Source organism: Panthera pardus, unplaced genomic scaffold (assembly GCF_024362965.1).
Source record: "Panthera pardus isolate Hobbes unplaced genomic scaffold, ASM2436296v1 HiC_scaffold_16, whole genome shotgun sequence".
NCBI classification, from domain to species: domain Eukaryota; kingdom Metazoa; phylum Chordata; class Mammalia; order Carnivora; family Felidae; genus Panthera; species Panthera pardus.
The window spans coordinates 157,226,350-157,243,168 of record NW_026526721.1 but is presented as its reverse complement, the minus strand read 5'-3'; the positions used below and the strand labels follow the sequence as shown (position 1 = coordinate 157,243,168).

The window sequence follows — 16,819 nt, the reverse complement described above, 5'->3', positions numbered from 1 at the left end:
TTTATCTCTCTTTTTCTCAGCTTCTTCTTTTTCCATAATTTTATCTTCTAGTTCACCTATTCTCTCCTCTGCCTCTTCAATCTGAGCCGTAGTTGTATCCATTTTATTTTGCAGTTCATTGATCGCATTTTTTAGCTCCTCCTGGCTGTTCCTTAGTCCCTTGATCTCTGTAGCAAGAGATTCTCTGCTGTCCTTTATACTGTTTTCAAGCCCAGCGATTAATTTTATGACTATTATTCTAAATTCACTTTCTGTTATATTGTTTAAATCATTTTTGATCAGTTCGTTAGCTGTTGTTATTTCCTGGACGTTTTTCTGATGGGAGTTCTTCCATTTCCTCATTTTGGATAGTCCCTGGAGTGGGGCGGGACTGCAGGGCACTTCCCCTGTGCTGTCTTGAATAACTTGCGTTGGTGGGCGGGGCCGCAGTCAGACCTGATGTCTGCCCCCAGCCCACCACTGGGGCCACAGTCAGACTGGTGTGTGCCTTCTCTTCCCCTCTCCTAGGGGCGGGATTCACTGTGGGGTGGCGTGGCCCGTCTGGGCTACTTGCACACTGCCAGGCTTGTGGTGCTGGGGATCTGGCATATTAGCTGGGGCGGATCGGCAAGGTGTACAGGAGCAGGAGGGACAGGCTCAGCTCGCTTACCCTCGGAGACCCGCTTCTGGAGGGGCCCTGCGGCACCGGGCGGGAGTCAGACCCGCTGGAGGGATGGATCTGCAGAAGCACAGCGTTGGGTGTTTGTGCGGTGCAAGCAAGTTCCCTGGCAGGAACCGGTTCCCTTTGGGATTTTGGCTGGGGGATGGGCAAGGGAGATGGCACTGGCAAGCACCTTTGTACCCCGCGAAGCTGAGCTCTGTCATCCGGGGCTCAACAACTCTCCCTCCCTTTGTCCTCCAGCCCTCCCGCTCTCCAAGCAGAGCTGTTAGCTTATAACCTTCCAGATGTCAAGTCCCACTTGCTGTCGGAACACACTCCGTCCGGCACCTCCACTTTTGCAAGCCAGACTCGGGGGCTCTGCTTGGCCGGCGGGCCGCCCCTCCACCCCAGCTCCCTCCTGCCAGTCCGTGTAGCGCACAACCGCCTCTCTTGCCTTCCTACCCTCTTCCGTGGGCCTCTTGTCTACACTTAGCTCCGGAGACTCCGTTCTCCTAGTCTTCTGGCGGTTTTCTGGGTTATTTAGGCAGGTGTAGGTGGAATCTAAGTGATCAGCAGGACGCGCGGTGAGTCCAGCGTCCTCCTCTGCTGCCATCTTCCCAGGATTCTCAACAATTACTAATTTAAAAACACTAATAATTGAAGCAAGAATTGATAGATAACGTTCTGGCTTTCATGATAAAATCCCCTGGAATCCTTACTGGGAAAACTAACATAAAACAAACTGTTGAAGAAGCCCTCAGAGAATGCCTTCAAAGTGGGCAATTATCTGTGTTTGGGAGCAGGTCAAGACTGGTTTGAAGGGGCTCAAAGGGGCTTGAAGCGGCCCAAGGGCATAGCAACCCACTTGACTTCCAATGTAGCCTCTGCACGTAATTCACCTTCAATCATCTTTTATTTTTCTAAACTTTTTTTCTAAATTATCACTTTCTATCCTACCATGACTGCTCTTTGTTTTTCTTATCCCTACTTCTTCATGCTATCTTCATTACTGCTGGTCTATCATTAAATTATCATTCCCAGTGAGCCATAGCATAAGTGACTCTTAAAAACAGAACAAACTGAGGGTTGATGGGGGGTGGGAGGGAGGGGTGGGTGGGTGATGGTATTGAAGAGGGCATCTTTTGGGATGAGTACTGGGTGTTGTATGGAAACCAATTTGAGAATAAATTTCATATATTAAAAAAAAAGAAAAAATAAATTATCATTCCCAGAGCCACATTTTCCTCTTGGTTTTATTTACAAAGAAAATTTGAACAATTAAAATCCACATATTTAGGGAGGTGATTTACCTATTAGCTACACATATAGATAGAGACACACCTTCACCACAGACATGCCTTCAGGCAGACACTGGTCTCCCTTTCTGTACAAGACTCTGTTACTTTCTTGTCTCTTCATCTTTGTTTGGAATCTAACTAGATAATGGGAGCAGGGATTCCTGAGGTAGTACAGGTAATCTACAAAGCAAATGTTCTGCCAATGGAGGATTAAGGATTATCTACCATGCTGTAATAAGTGAGAATCCTCTGGTAAGCCATGGACTCTTTAAATACAACCACAGAACAGAATATGGCTGGTCTTTACAGAGTCCAAAAAGGACTTACTTAAAAAACATTAATGGTGACTTTACAATCAAGATAAATCATAGGGAAATATTTCATACATGGCTTCTATAACTAAAAATTATTCTTTCTCAATACATTCCAGATGATATATTTAAAAAAATTAGATATAAGTGACATATAACATTAGTTTTATGTATATAGCATAATGATTCGATATTAGTGTATATTACACTTACTAAAGTAAGTCTAGTTAACAGCTATCACCATATGTAGTTATCAACTGTTTTTCTTATGAACATCTACTCTCTCAGCAACTTTCAAATACATAATACAGTATTATTGACCACAGTACCCATGCTGTATGTTACATCACTAGGACTAGTTTATTTTATAGCTGAGAGTTTGTACTTTATAACCCCCTAGAGATGATATTTTCAAGCGCTGTCTCCATGCATTTTTATTATGTATGGACTGTTACACTAAAGAACATTACTCCTACACTAGCTGAAGAAACTGGAAATGCTTACCTGAAGAAGCCTCATATTTTTTATAGTCTTAGGTATATACATCCTTTTTCCATATACCAGGGGTAACTTGAAGAGTAGAATTTTTAACATTTAAAACAACTTCCTGCATTTGTTTGGCATCAAAAGACCACAAATTAAATACATTTGAAAATATTCTGGCCACTTTAAGAAACATGAACTATCTTTTTCATAATGGTCACTGGATTAACTATATTGATAGAATTATTTTTCCTGAAAAATTAGGCTTTAATTTTAAACATGAACTAGAAATAAGTTTAATTAAATAGGAACTTTTACATACGTGAGGGTTGTTTCCATTCTCGAGACTTGTTCAAGGTCTTCATGAGGGTCCTTGAATCCAGTAAAGTAGTAATAAGACTTGTCCCACTTGATGGGCCTGTCAGGCATCCTTTTAGCCTCTTTGAGAGGCTGGGAACACACATTAGTATTCAAGCTTTGGATATGTTCAACAGATAAACTGCAGGAGTTGAGAATATATAATACTGTGCTTAGCAGATCTCTGGTGTGCAAAGTAAATTTGACTGCTCGAAATCCTAGAGAATATAATTCCCCCAAACAATTAATACAGATGATTATTCATTTATTTAAATATAACTTTTCATGCAACATTAATAAAATCAAAAACTTTTAAAACATTTGATTACTGCTTAAAATCCATCCTATTGGCAAATCATCTGTAAATGGAAAACTATCTTCTCTAAAACTTTACCACAGTATCTTTACCTTCATGAATTCCTCTGTCAGTTTTTCTTTCTAGTCTGGCACTAGAGACCAAACCCATTCCAGCCCAAGGAGGGGATTCACAATATTTTCAATGCTGCCCATAAATATGGTCTCTATAGTCTAGAATGGAAAAGCTCTCCTACTAGCAAGTATCCATGAAAGATGGTTTCTAGCACTAAGACAAAGGAGGAGAGATGGGAGATGGGGAGGTTTTACTGTAACAATGGTTCAGATGGGAGTGGCCTAGTCTCAGGGGTGACAGAAACCCATCTCAAATTTTCTCTGTGATTACAGGAGACCATCTTCCTATTTGTCCACTCAGCTACCTAGTAACTCAATATTTTTGGCAGTGATGTAAAATTCCCTAACTGGTTAAAAGTTAATGCTTCACAATCTGATTTTGATTTTGGGTAGTCAGTGGGGTAAGGTCAGTAATCTAATGTGTTACATCCTCAATAGGAAATCCACTGTTTTTTCTTTTCTTCATTACTAGGGGTTAGGTATGGTTCCAGCTGAATTTATACAACTTCTCAACATCCTCACCAACTGTGTCACTATTATCTTTCTTCAACTGTGAAGAAATCTGGCTTAAGGAGGTTAGGAAAACAGAGCAAGGGCTTAAATCTGAGCTGACCCCAAGCCCAGTATTTTCTCCATTATACCACCCCAACACTGACTCTTTCTTCTTTTTTTTTTTTTTTTAAAAAGTATTTTTAGTAGGTTTCAAAAATTATACAATTATTTTATAAGTACATCCTCACTATGAAATTGGAGATACATATAGTAAAAATAAAAGTCTGTTCACAGGCATACAGACTCACATCTTTACTAGACATAACCATTACTAACAATTAGGAACCTATGCTTTTCGACCTGCACTGTCTAATATGGTAGCTACTAGCCCTCTAATGGCAGTTTAGAATTAAATTAATCAAAATTAAATAAAATTAAAATTCAATTCCCAGTCACATTAACCCCATTTCAATAGTCACATGGGGCTAGTGCCTGCTATATTAGTGCGCATACAGAACACTGACATCATTACAGAAAGTTCTCTTGGACAGCACTGCTCTAGACCTTTTCTATGTGCTTATGCATGTATAATACATGTGATATATGCCCATATTTGTTTACACACACCCCTACAGTTTGAATTGTTTCTTTTTAATACAGAAATAGTAACATTCTAGGTATATTACTTTGAACTTGCTTTTATTACTTAACCAGTTGTCTGTATGTATAGATCAACTTATTCTTTTTAGCAGCTATTTATACCAGTCCATATACTGAAGGCAGTGCAATTTTTATTTAACACTTCTGAAACTGATGGACACAAACATTTTTAATTGTTCACTTTTCATATAAGGCTGAAATGTATTTTCTTATCTTGGCCACTGATGACAGACACCAGAGTTTAAATCATTATGAGAGATACACACACGCCTTGCCACACAGACTTAAGGAATCCAGAACATGCAAACTAAGAAGTTTTTTAGTTCAATCATCTGACGGTAAAGTGAGAAATACTGGCAGGAGAGTTGTTCTAGTTAGTGAAAGAAGAAAGCAAAGTCCAAATTCCTGCATTTGAGGTAAGGAAGAGCTCAGTCAAGGAACAAATCCCCAGAAGAGTTGTCAGGAATAAATCTCAGTTTCTATCTTATCGATTCTGTTAATTATTTATTCCAATGTAAGGGCTGCTATATAGTGAGGAATACCTCTACCAATGTGACTACAGAAGCTACACATTTTAATGGTTGCTTTGGCTATTTGTATATATTATTTCCTGGGGTGCCTGGGTGGCTCAGTCAGTTAAGCGTCGGACTTCAGCTCAGGTCATGATCTCACGGTTCGTGGGTTCAGGCCCCGCGCTGGGCTCTGTGCTGACAGCTCAGAGCCTGGAGCCTGCTTTGGATTCTGTATCTCCCTCTCTGCCCCTCTTCTGCTCACACTCTCTGTCTCTGTCTCCCTCTCTCTCTCACAAATAAACATAAAAAAAAAAAATAGAGAGGTGCTTGGGTGGCTCAGTTGGTTAAGCATCTGACTTAGCTCAGGTCATGATCTTGTGGTCTGTGAGTTCAAGCTCTGCATCGGGCTCTGTGCTGACAGCTCAGAGCCTGGAGCCTTCTTCAGATTCTGTGTCTCCCTCTCTCTCTGCACTCCCCTGCTTGCACTCTGTCTGTCTCTCTCTCAAAAATAAACAAACATTTAAAAATTAAGAAAAAAAGTAGAGGATTTTTATTTCTACTCAGTCACCGCTGACTACAACTACTTGTTTTAGCATTTTTATAAAAGTTTATTTATTTATTTGGGGGGAGGGGAGAGAGAAGGGGGAGGGGAAAGAGTGAGAAAGAATCCTAAGCAGGATCAGTGCTGTCAGCACAGAGCCCGACACCAACGCAGGACTTGATCTCACCAACCTTGCGATCATGACCTGAGCCAAAATCTAGAGTTGGACACTTAACCAACTGAGCCACTCAGGCGCCCCCTACTTGTTTTAACATTAACTCACAGAAGGCTCCTGGTGACTCTTCCACTTGTTTTAATGGAGTATATTTCCTCACAGGCCACCAAAAAATGTACAGCTAAAGAAACGATTTAGGCCTTTCAGGACTGAAAATCAGTAGTAAACATTTTACCTTGTTACCATCTTAATTATCAGTGATCTTGATTTTACAATCAGATAAAAAGGTTAAAAACATAAAAATCTTTTAAATACTTGTCAGATTTCCAGACTCTGTCATAACGGCAGAGGCAAAAATGATTACTAACAAAATTTTTGAAGAGCAATAGATAATGTAAGATACAAATCACAACATTAGACTATGAATGAGGAGATGTTAGGTCTAGTAACAGCTCTGTCCCTAATTTGCTGTGTGAAACTTTCTAAGTTTGAGTTTCCCTCTGTTTGCTCCTTCCCTAACAAATAAACCTGGTTCACTCTTTTTTTTTTTTTTTTTTAAATTTTATTTTTGAGAGAGAGAGAGAGAGAGAGAGAGACAGAGGGAGGGGCAGAGAGAGGGGGAGACATAGGATCCAAAGCAGGCTCCAGGCTCTGAGCTGTCAGCACAGAGCCTGACGTGAGGCTCGAACTCACGAACCATGAGATCCTGACCTGAGCCGAAGTTGGCACTCAACCAACTGAGCCACCCAGGCGCCCTATAGACCTGGTTCATTCTTTAACTCCATGTGAGGTGAACATCCAAGACAAATCCAGTTAATGGCAGTAGTGAAAGTGGCAATGACTAGAAATGAGCCTGACTCTCCAAAACCCAGACAAATAAAAACTGAACGGTGATAATATTGTTTTAAAAACTGTAAAGGACTTAACCTACCTTTACAAATTCTATCTGTCAAGGAGAAATCATTAACTCTAAGTAGACAACTATGCATAAGTATGAGGTTTTTCAATTCCTAGCCTAATCTTGACTGTGTATCTATTTGAAGAGTATTTATGAATATTTGGTCTTATACTACTAAAGAATGTATCTCAGCTGCTTAAGAAGAGCACATTTATAATTACTTACAATTTCAAATAGAATTGTGTCATTTAGAGTGATAAACATAATTACTTGTTACGACTACTATTATCATTAACAGCATTCTTCAGTAGGGCTGTGCTTTCACAACAGGACTCTGAGTTGACTTTTTGTCTCTGGATAATGAAGAATAGTGTCTTTCTTTAAATAAAACTCCCAAATCAGAGGTAGATGGAGAAACAGACAAGGAATTTCTGATTTCTGATCTCCCACATTCAAACATGAGAGGGTAAGAAAACAAAGAGAAGATACATGATCAAATGTTCATTCCTGGAGAGATTGGGTGGGAAGTGTTTTTCAACATAAAGATCCTGCTTTAGCCCTTTTTAGCCCAAGCTCTCCTCACTCCATGCGAGCTCCTGAGAGCCTTATGAGCCCCGGGTATAAGGTAGGGTCTTCACTGAATGCTTCAGTACTTACACACAGTACTTCACCTCTTTCATTTTAATAATGAAGAACCAGGAATTAAGGTCACATAGCTAGTCACTGGCAGAGCAAGAAATAGACTCTAGGTCCCCAAAACGATCACATTTTGAGTTTTCTAATAGTTTGTTTCAAGAAAAAACATTATAGTGCATTTTCTAATTGTTTTGACCTTAACTCACAGAAAGCTCCTGGTAAACCTTTAAATTATTTTAAGGTTCACTCCAAAAATAAAGTTATTTCCTCAAGGATCACCAAAAGGGTATATATTTAGAGAAAATATAGACCCTTATTTGCCCTTAATTTTAAGTATTTCTGGATCTGGATTAAAGTAGTAACAAAGGATCAAAAAGAAGGCTGTATATTGGGGTGCCTGGGTGGCTCAGTTGGTTAAAGCAAATGACCTCCGCTCAGGTCATGATCTCATGGTTCGTGAGTTTGAGCCCCGCGTGAGGCTCTATGCTGACAGCTCAGAGCCTGGAGCCTGCTTCAGATTCTGTGTCTCCCTCTCTGCCCCTCGCCCACTCACACTCTGTCTCTCTCTGTCAAAAATAAATACTAAAAAAAAAATAATAATAAAAAGAAGACTGTATATTAAGACTGATTAAAAAGAGCCAAAAGGCACCTGCATGGCTTAGTCTGTCGATTTCAGCTCAGATCATGATCTCTTGGCTCTGAAGATTGAGCCCTGTGTAAGGCTCTGTGGTGACGGTGTGAAGCTTGCTTGGGATTCTCTCTCTCTCTCTCTCTCTCTCTCTCTCTCTCTCTCTTTCTGCCCCTCCCCATCTTGCTCTCTCTCTCTTTCAAAATAAATAAATACCACTTAAAAAAAATAAATAAAAGAGCCTAAAGCTGGAGTTGAAAGGTCTAAGTTCAAGACCCATATTCCATCTCCACAGTCCTGGCAAAATCCCCGCACATTACCAATTTATTTGGGCAAACACTACCTACTTCAGAGTACTTTGAGGACAAAATAAGGGATTATAGGCTGTACTTTACAAAATGTAAATTGTTATAAACACGTTTAACACTTAACACAACACTGAAATAGGAAGTGGACAAATAGATTAAAAAACAATTTTAAAGGGGGCACCTGGCTCATGAGTATCTGACTTCGGCTCAGGTCATGATCTCATGGTTCAGGGGTTCAAGCTCCACACTGGGCTCTGTGCTGACAGCCTGGAGCCTGCTTGAGATTCTTTGTCTCCCTCTCTCTCTGTCCCTCCCCGACTTGTGTTCTCTCTCTCTCAAAAAAAATAAACATTAAAAAAAATGTTTTTAAAAAGTGGACAAATGGGAACATTTTAGTTTTACAGACAAAAAAGTTTAAACACAAAAAATGGCTTGTTCAAACACAGGTAGCCAGAAATAGAATCTAATTCTAGGAAAACAATTAAATGATATTATTACTACTTTTTTTTTTTTTTTTTAAGACCAAGTCTTCAATCCAAAGGTATTCTGGCAACAACACACTTAATGAACAGATTTATCACAGAGCTTATAAGGGAAACGCTAGAAATGAGAACACATACCGGATGTGCTAAAGGGTTCCTGGCCTTCAGAAGAATTCTGCTCTGTTTCTCTTACATAAAATGTAAGCTGAGTTGGTTTCAAAGACTTGGAGCCTGGTTTCTGGAGGTTTTCTAAGTAGACACTTAATCTCTTAAGAGAATTTTCATTGACTTCCTGGGGAAAAAAAACAGTAAGGGGCATTTACATGCAAAATAGAACAAGGAAACAATTATACCCTGACCTTTAAACACATTATTGAGGGTATTAAATAATTACTATCAGTGTTAAATAATTTAGTGTTAAAAATGTTGGGATTTCATAGCTCTCTGGTGAAGAATAAAACTGGACCCACGTCTTATAACATGTAACAGAATGAACTCCTTATGACTAAGATGTGAAAAAAAGTAACTGCCTAAGTAGTGGAAGAAAACATGGTTGAATTCCTTTATAACCTTGGTGTGGAAAAAGCCTAACTATGACTCAATCTCAAACTGATACAGGATTGATAAATCCAGTTACATAAAAAATTTAAAAACAAAAAAAATCACACAAAAAACCACACACACACACACACACACACACACACACACACACACACAGCTGTTTACATACAGATAAGCTACTGAGAGAAAATATTTTCAAGTTATTTGTCTCTATAAATGGCTCTTAAAACGACCACCCAGAGGAGATTGGTTGAATTACAGTACATTCATTCAATGGCGTACTATACAACCAAAAAAGAAGGGAGAGAAAATGTGGTGTAGAAGTCTAGGAATTGACATGGAATTATTTCCAAGGTTTTAAGTGAAAAAAGTAACATCCTTTAGTGAAGGAACAGCTCTACAGAACGGCATAAATAGTAACCATGCTTCTTATCACGGTAGATTTCTTCTCAGACACATTTTGTGATCTGAAATTAGGAACACTTTATTTTTTTATTTTTATTTTTATTTTTTGAGAGAGAGACAGAGAGAGCTTGTGAGCAGGGGAGGGGCAGAGGGAGGGGAGGGGAGAAAGAATCCCAAGTAGGTTCCATGCTGTCAGCACAGAGCCCGATGGGGGGCTCAAACTCATGAATCGCGAGATCATGACCTGAGCTGAAATCAAGAGTCAGACACCTACCCGACTGAGTCACCCAGGCGCCCCCGTTTGTCTGTTCAATTTGATTATAATATGCTGTTCTTAGCTGTGATCCAGTGGGCTAAGGTACATTTCCTGCTAAGACTAAATCTTATTATGTTTTGCTACAAGTTTCTACTTTTGCCAGAAAGAAATAGGCAGAACAACCAAGAAAGAACCTAATAAAAATGGTTGCCTACAGGAAGTTCACAGGAATGGGGTAAAGGAAACAGGGACAGGAGTGAGACTTCTGAGTAAGCTTTGCATTTAGTTTTGATTTTTGAAACTTGGAAATGCTTTGTGTATTTTACAATGGAGTTAAAATGAAGAAACAATAATAAAACAGCGATAACTGTGTTTCACTTTGAGACCCTGGCCTGATGCTGACTAGATGGCACTTTAAGTCTGCTTCCCTAGAAGAGGGATGGGGGTGTCCTGCACAAGTGAAGAGAAGACCGGACTGAACATGTGGTGCCAAGAAGGGTGAACTGCCTGCTCAGAGCTGGCCTCTTGGTGCCAGTTTTTGACATGTGAGGGAAGGGGACACACACAGCAGCAGAAACACTATGGCAGGGCATGGGGGACAGAGTGCTGGGAAGCAAGGTGGGGTGGCAGGCAGTCTCAAATGGCGCAGTCTGGGAGAGCCTCATGAAAAGGAGATACTTAAACAAGAAAGGAAAGGACACGCCACACCTATGTGACCAAGTCCCAGTAGAAACCCTGGACCCACGGCTTGGTACAGAGGAGGCACGCAAACACAGTGAGAGAGTAAATGGAAATACAGCTGACTCTTGAACAACACAGATTTGAACTGCACAGACTCACTTATCTGCAGACTCTTTTTGGATAAATACACAGTAAGTGTATTTTCTCTTCCTTATAATTTCCTTTTTAAATACATATTTTTGATAGAGGGCAGGAGCAGGGGAGGGACAGAGAGAACGGGAGACAGAGGACGTGAAGTGGCTCTGCACTCTCAGTGCAACTGACTGAACCACCCAGACACCCCTCTTCCTCATGATTTCTTAATAACATCATCTTTTCTTAGCTTATTTTAAGACCTTAGTATATATTACACATAACATGTAAAATATGTGTTGATTATTTATATTATTGGTAAGACATCTGGTCAACAGTAGGCTACTAGTAGTTAAATTTGGGGGAGTCAAATGTTATATACAGATTTTCAAATGTGCCATTTATGTGGCCATTCAGAGCACTAAAATGAGACCATCTTCAGAGGGGACAACCAAAATGAAAACCCCATAAGCCATGCCCCTGATGTGGAGACAATCACTGGTAATCTGAATGCATTGGGGACCTCTATCTATGAGGGCTCAGATAACCAATGTCTGGGGCTCTTCACGGTGACTCCCCTAAACCAACTGTCTATCAGAAACCCAGAGCCTCGGGTGACTCTAGATATAGAAGAAAAACTGGTTGATTTCCTTCTTAACACCAGAGCTACTTTTTCTGTCCTCCTTTCCACTCCAGGCCAACTATCCAAATGCAGCATGATGATTAGAGGCATCTCCGGAAAATGTCTAACTAAATTTTTCTCTCAGCCCCTGGGATGTATATGGGGAAACCTAATTTTTTCTCGTTCTTTCCTGATAATGCCAGAGAGCCTTACTCCCTTGCTAGAAAGGGACATTACAACTGAATTAGAGACTATGGTGCTACCAACTCCAGGGCAGATAAACAGTTATGTGAGTTTTTGGAGATTACTAGACATTGTAGGCTGTGCATATCAGGGTTCAGGAAAATAGTTTGCCTGCTATATCAATTATTAAAGGAGACTCAATCCCACCTACTCTCCAAAAAGATAAATAAATAAACAAACTGGGGTCTGACTCCTAGACACTGTTTCTAGCCCTTGGAATGGTTACAAACACAGCAGGGCAATTACTATTACCAAGCTCACAGAGCTAAACATCATTAAAACACAGCACCAGGCCTTTCTTGAGGGAGGGACAAACCTTATCAAATGGCCCAAAGGATGTTTACTAAAAAAAAATTTGTCAAGGACAGTTCTGCAAGTAGTGTCAGCCTGTGAAGTGTGTCTTAGAAACAATCCTTTCAACCACAAACTTGTTCGCTCAGGCAATCAAGGAACCGGAGGCTATCCAGGCAAGACTAACAATTAGGTTTCCCTCATATGCCAAGGTCAAAGGAATTCCAACACCTGTTGGTATGGATTGATACTTTCACTAACTGAATAAAGGCCTTCTCCTGCAACACAAAAAAGGCACAACAAGTAATAAAAGTTTTGCTTTATAAAATAATACCCAGGTTTGTTTTACCTAAAATTGTGCAAATTAATAATGGTAAATGGCTGCTTTGACTCTTTCTCTAATAGAACTCCTGGCTGTTAAAAAAGTTTTACACCTCAAAATAAAACAGGCTGTCTGCTTATACTCAGCAAAACTCTAAATAATACCTCACAAGCATTAGATGCTTTAAATTTTTTTAAATTAAATTAGGGCCAAACTCTTGGAAATAGAGCCACCACTGCTCTCCTGCTTCTCCATCACCTGGGTTATGAGAGACTCCCCAACATATATTGTTTACATAGTCAGGGTCTCTCCTAGACTGTTTCACATGTTTGGAAACTGTAGACATTACCTTAAGATGCCATCTTGTTGGTCAGTATAATCTTTACTTTGAGTTTTTCTCTTTGTGTCTGCTAATGTTTATGCCACCTCATGCCTGCCAGCCTTCCTGTAAAACCATACTGTGGGCCACTCGAACAATCCTTGAGTAGACTCTAACTGCTGTACCCCTACACCATCCCTTATCAGCTTGAAGAAACCAGAACCGTCATCATCCCTGTTCCCTAATGGCAGTTAGGGGCCCTGTTCCAGGGGGAGGAATGAATAGGAAAAGAGATAACATGAGGCAGGGAGAGATAAGGGGCCTTCAGGGAGGCAGATTGCAGCTGCAGGTGGGAGGCTGAAGAAGCAGATGCGATTTTCCCCTTATAAAATGCTTTTTGGGTGCCCTCCGTCCATTATCAAGGGTACAAGGTGGGGAATGTAAATGAGACAGACAATCTAACCCTAAGATAACAGATGCGGGCCCTTGGTTCTACCCTAACCATCTTACACCACTGGGTCTGGGAGCGATTACCTGTGAGTCTGACCGCAGACGCTCACCCCTTTAAACCAGGAGATGCAATATGGATAAAGGAGTAAAATGTCCAACCCCTAACACCCCTCTGGAGGGGCCCCTTCACTGTCATTTTGTCCACCCCTACTGCAGTAAAGGTGGCCGAGGTAGGTCCCTGGATTCATCACAGCAGAGTGAAGCCCGCATCTTGAAACTGGGAGTGCCTTCCTGATCCATCAACGCCTTGCAAGCTGACCATATGGGAGAAGCAATCTGCAACTCCAGAGGCTCTGGGAGACCGCAGCCCTGCTTCAGTCACTCCGGAAGCTGACTGATCTAGGCACGGCAGAAGCTTGAGGAATGGACGGTCTGGTGAAACAGAAGACTGTCCTTATTTTCTATGTTTCCTTACTGTGACGCACTGTCACGCCTTGTTTCTCACCGTTATTGTGATTGGTGCTCTATTCTTTGCCATAGGATTGGCCGAGGCTGACCCGGAAATGTGGGGAGAGGTTTCTATTAGCACTCACCTTCCTCTTGGAGATAGGATACTTCATTGGTACCAACATGGGGAAACAATGGCCATAAGAGACTAGAAAATTAGATTCGCACAAACCTTATAGTGAAACAAAATATCCCAGTCCTACTACCGGGGTCTGGCTCCTCAAAAGCTCAATTATTGGGAAAAAAAGTTTTGCTTGGTGGAAAAAAATTCATCATCGTCTCTGTTAAAAACTTAACATACCTAGGCCAAAGATTTTATAACCGAACTGCCCAGAAAATCCAATGGAGGGGGACCCCAGATCACCTTGAGCCAGATCCCCATTCCTTGTCTAACTTCTCTCATCTCTGAGAGGCCTGGGACAATGTCGATGCAGCCATCAAATGGCAGGCCCAGGTGGACTATACTAGATTATGTGGAAGGACAGCCTATATAGTACTTCCCTCCGTCTGGTCAGGGTCATATGTACTGAAAACTATTCATCCATCTTTCTTCCTGCTCTCACTTGCTAGAGGGAAACATTTGGGAGTCCAAGTGTATGGGGACAGGGAGACTCAAAGGAAGCAGTGTGCCTTACAAATTGGCAGTTAAAAAGATAATAAATGGCTTCCTGAGTGTATAATCCAAAATTATGGCCCTGCCACCTGGGCAGAGGATTGTCCTGGGGCTACCACACTCCCATTTACATGCTAAACCATATGATTAGAGTGCAAGCAGTTGTAGAAATTATAACCAATGAAACTGCCAGGGCTCTTAACTTACTAGCCAAGCAACAAACCAAATGGGCAATGTTATCTATCAAAATCGCTTGGACTTAAATTATCTGCTTGCTTCTGAGGGAGGAGTTTGTAAAAAGTTTAACTTAAGCAACTGCTGCCTACAGATAATGAGAAAAAGTCATAGAAGAGATCACAGAACAAATGAAAAGGACTGCTCATGTCCCCGACCAGGCCTGGAATGGTTAAAACCCCAGGGAATTATTTGGAGGATTTTCAACTGTCAGGGGATTCAAAACTCTCATAAAAATTATCCTCCTAATTCTGGGAGGGTGCTTAATCCTACCTTCCTTAGCTCCCCAGTCTGCCTCCAGTCTCACTGAGGCCATGATTACAAAAAAAAAAAAAAAAAAAAAAAAAAAAAAGACAGCACTCATGTAATGGTGTTATAAAAATATAAACCTCTAAACCAAGATGATGCTCTTTGACCCAAAACAGAGGGGTCTGAGCATGAAAGGGGGGAATATGGTAGGGTCCCCTCCCTAAGGAAAGAAAAAAACCCCTCAAGGCAATCTGACTATATGCTTATGACAACATCCCTCAGGACCTTGTAACATGAGACCACTTAATCAGACTGCATGTTTGTGTGTTACCATATATGGGAGACAAAGAAGTAAAAAATACATTAAAAACTGTGCCATGTGGCACTGGGGCCTCAGTTCTTCTGGTAAGAACCCAACTAAGCAGTGCCCCAGGAATAAAGTTGCTTCCTGGAAGGCAAAGCCTGGTATCATGACTTTCTGTGCGAGAATCCTGCTACAGTGGAGGAAGGAAAACATTCACCTACTACTAGGCTTAATTTTTCCATACATGCTGGTTTAAAAACTAGGTAATTAGCAACCCCGAGGTAATGGCTATTTTTCTGTTGATTCATTTTACCAATCACTTAGAAAGGATCTGAACTTGAGTAGCCAACATATGTATCAAATATCACAATCAGAATATTTTCCTAGAGCAAAGAAGCAAAATTAATTTTTTCCACAAGTAGAAAAAAATTATATAATAATGTTCTAAATTTTCAAGAGTTTTAAATTCCTTATCATGTTAAACCAGGTATTAACGTTAAGGAAGATAAACAGAACCAATGAAATAATTTCTATCTAATGTCAAACAATATTGACCCTTGCACTAAGTTTATTGTAAGTTCCTTTTCATCTCAGTTTGCATTCCTTCAACATACAATAACTGAGGCTGTAGGGAATTAATCAGTGGCATGCAACAGAAGGGAAAACCATTTAGGGAACTAAAAAACCTTCCTGTAACCATCCTTTTTTTACTTTACATTTTAGTTTTTATTAAAAAATTTTTTTCTTACATTTATTTGAGAGAGAGAGTGTGAGTAGGCAGAGGGGCAGAGGGAGAGAAAGAATCTTTAGCAGACTCCATGCTCAGCACAGAGCCCGATGCAGGGCTCCATCCCACGACCCTGGGATCATGACCTGAGCCAAAATCAAGAGCTGGATGCTCAACTGAGCCACCCAGGCGCCCCCCTTGTAAGCATCCTTAACAATAGGATGGACCATGGTCATAGAAGCCTGAAATTTTCTTTCTAACTCTCAATTTTACTCTGAAAACTGATCAGAAAACATGATTACTAATACTGTAAGGAGTTTCCATGATAGCTTTATAGACTTCATTAAAAATGACAGCTTTCATATAAAGGAAAAACTCAGTCTGTCTCCTGTGTGCCTCCTTTATTATTCACACAAAACACTTCACTTCTGATACTTCTGGTCACCAAATGGGTGGTTTTTCCCCACAATAAGCAATTCTCTGTGACATCAGCTGGGTGCCCTACAATTTAACTCAATTGTGACATTATTCACCCAGAGACAGCATCAGATCCCACAGGTTAAGGGCTCGGTCTCACAAGACTGTCCTCTCCCCCCACCCCATACGCGCGCGCACACACACACACACACACACACACACACACACACACACACCAGATGCCAGGTGCACCTGTTATCACCTGTGCCTCTGACCAACCAGCTATTTGCAGCACCCCCTCCTTAGGTTCTATTAATTTGCTACAGCGGCTCACAGAACTCAGGGAAAAACTTACCTATGTTTACCGTATTAAAGAATGTAAAGGATGCAGATAAACAGCCAGATGAAGAGATACACAGGGAACTTGTGTCCCTGCAGAGTCGGGGAGCCCTACCCTCCAGTGTAGATGTGTTTACCCACCTGGAAGCTGTCTGAACCCCATACTACAGGAGTTTGATGGAGGCTTCCACACCAGGCATGATCAATTTTTAACTCAATTTCCAGCCCTTCTCTCTTCTCTGGAGGTTGAGGTTTGGAGCTGAAAATTCCAAGCTTCTAATCATGCCTTGGTCTTTC

General features: G+C 40.9%; 1 protein-coding gene across 6 annotated transcripts in view; it reads right to left on the bottom strand.

Moving 5' to 3' along the window:
* Positions 1-16,819, bottom strand: part of TCAIM (T cell activation inhibitor, mitochondrial) — a 98,243-nt gene that overhangs the window by 49,860 nt on the left and 31,564 nt on the right. For all 6 annotated transcript variants that reach the window (XM_053904140.1, XM_019418531.2, XM_019418527.2 and 3 more), the window contains 2 exons: positions 8,989-9,142; positions 3,055-3,307 (listed from right to left, as the gene is read on the bottom strand). In XM_053904140.1, coding sequence (XP_053760115.1) covers positions 3,055-3,307; positions 8,989-9,142 — 407 coding nt within the window. The remainder of the gene's footprint in view (positions 1-3,054; positions 3,308-8,988; positions 9,143-16,819) is intronic.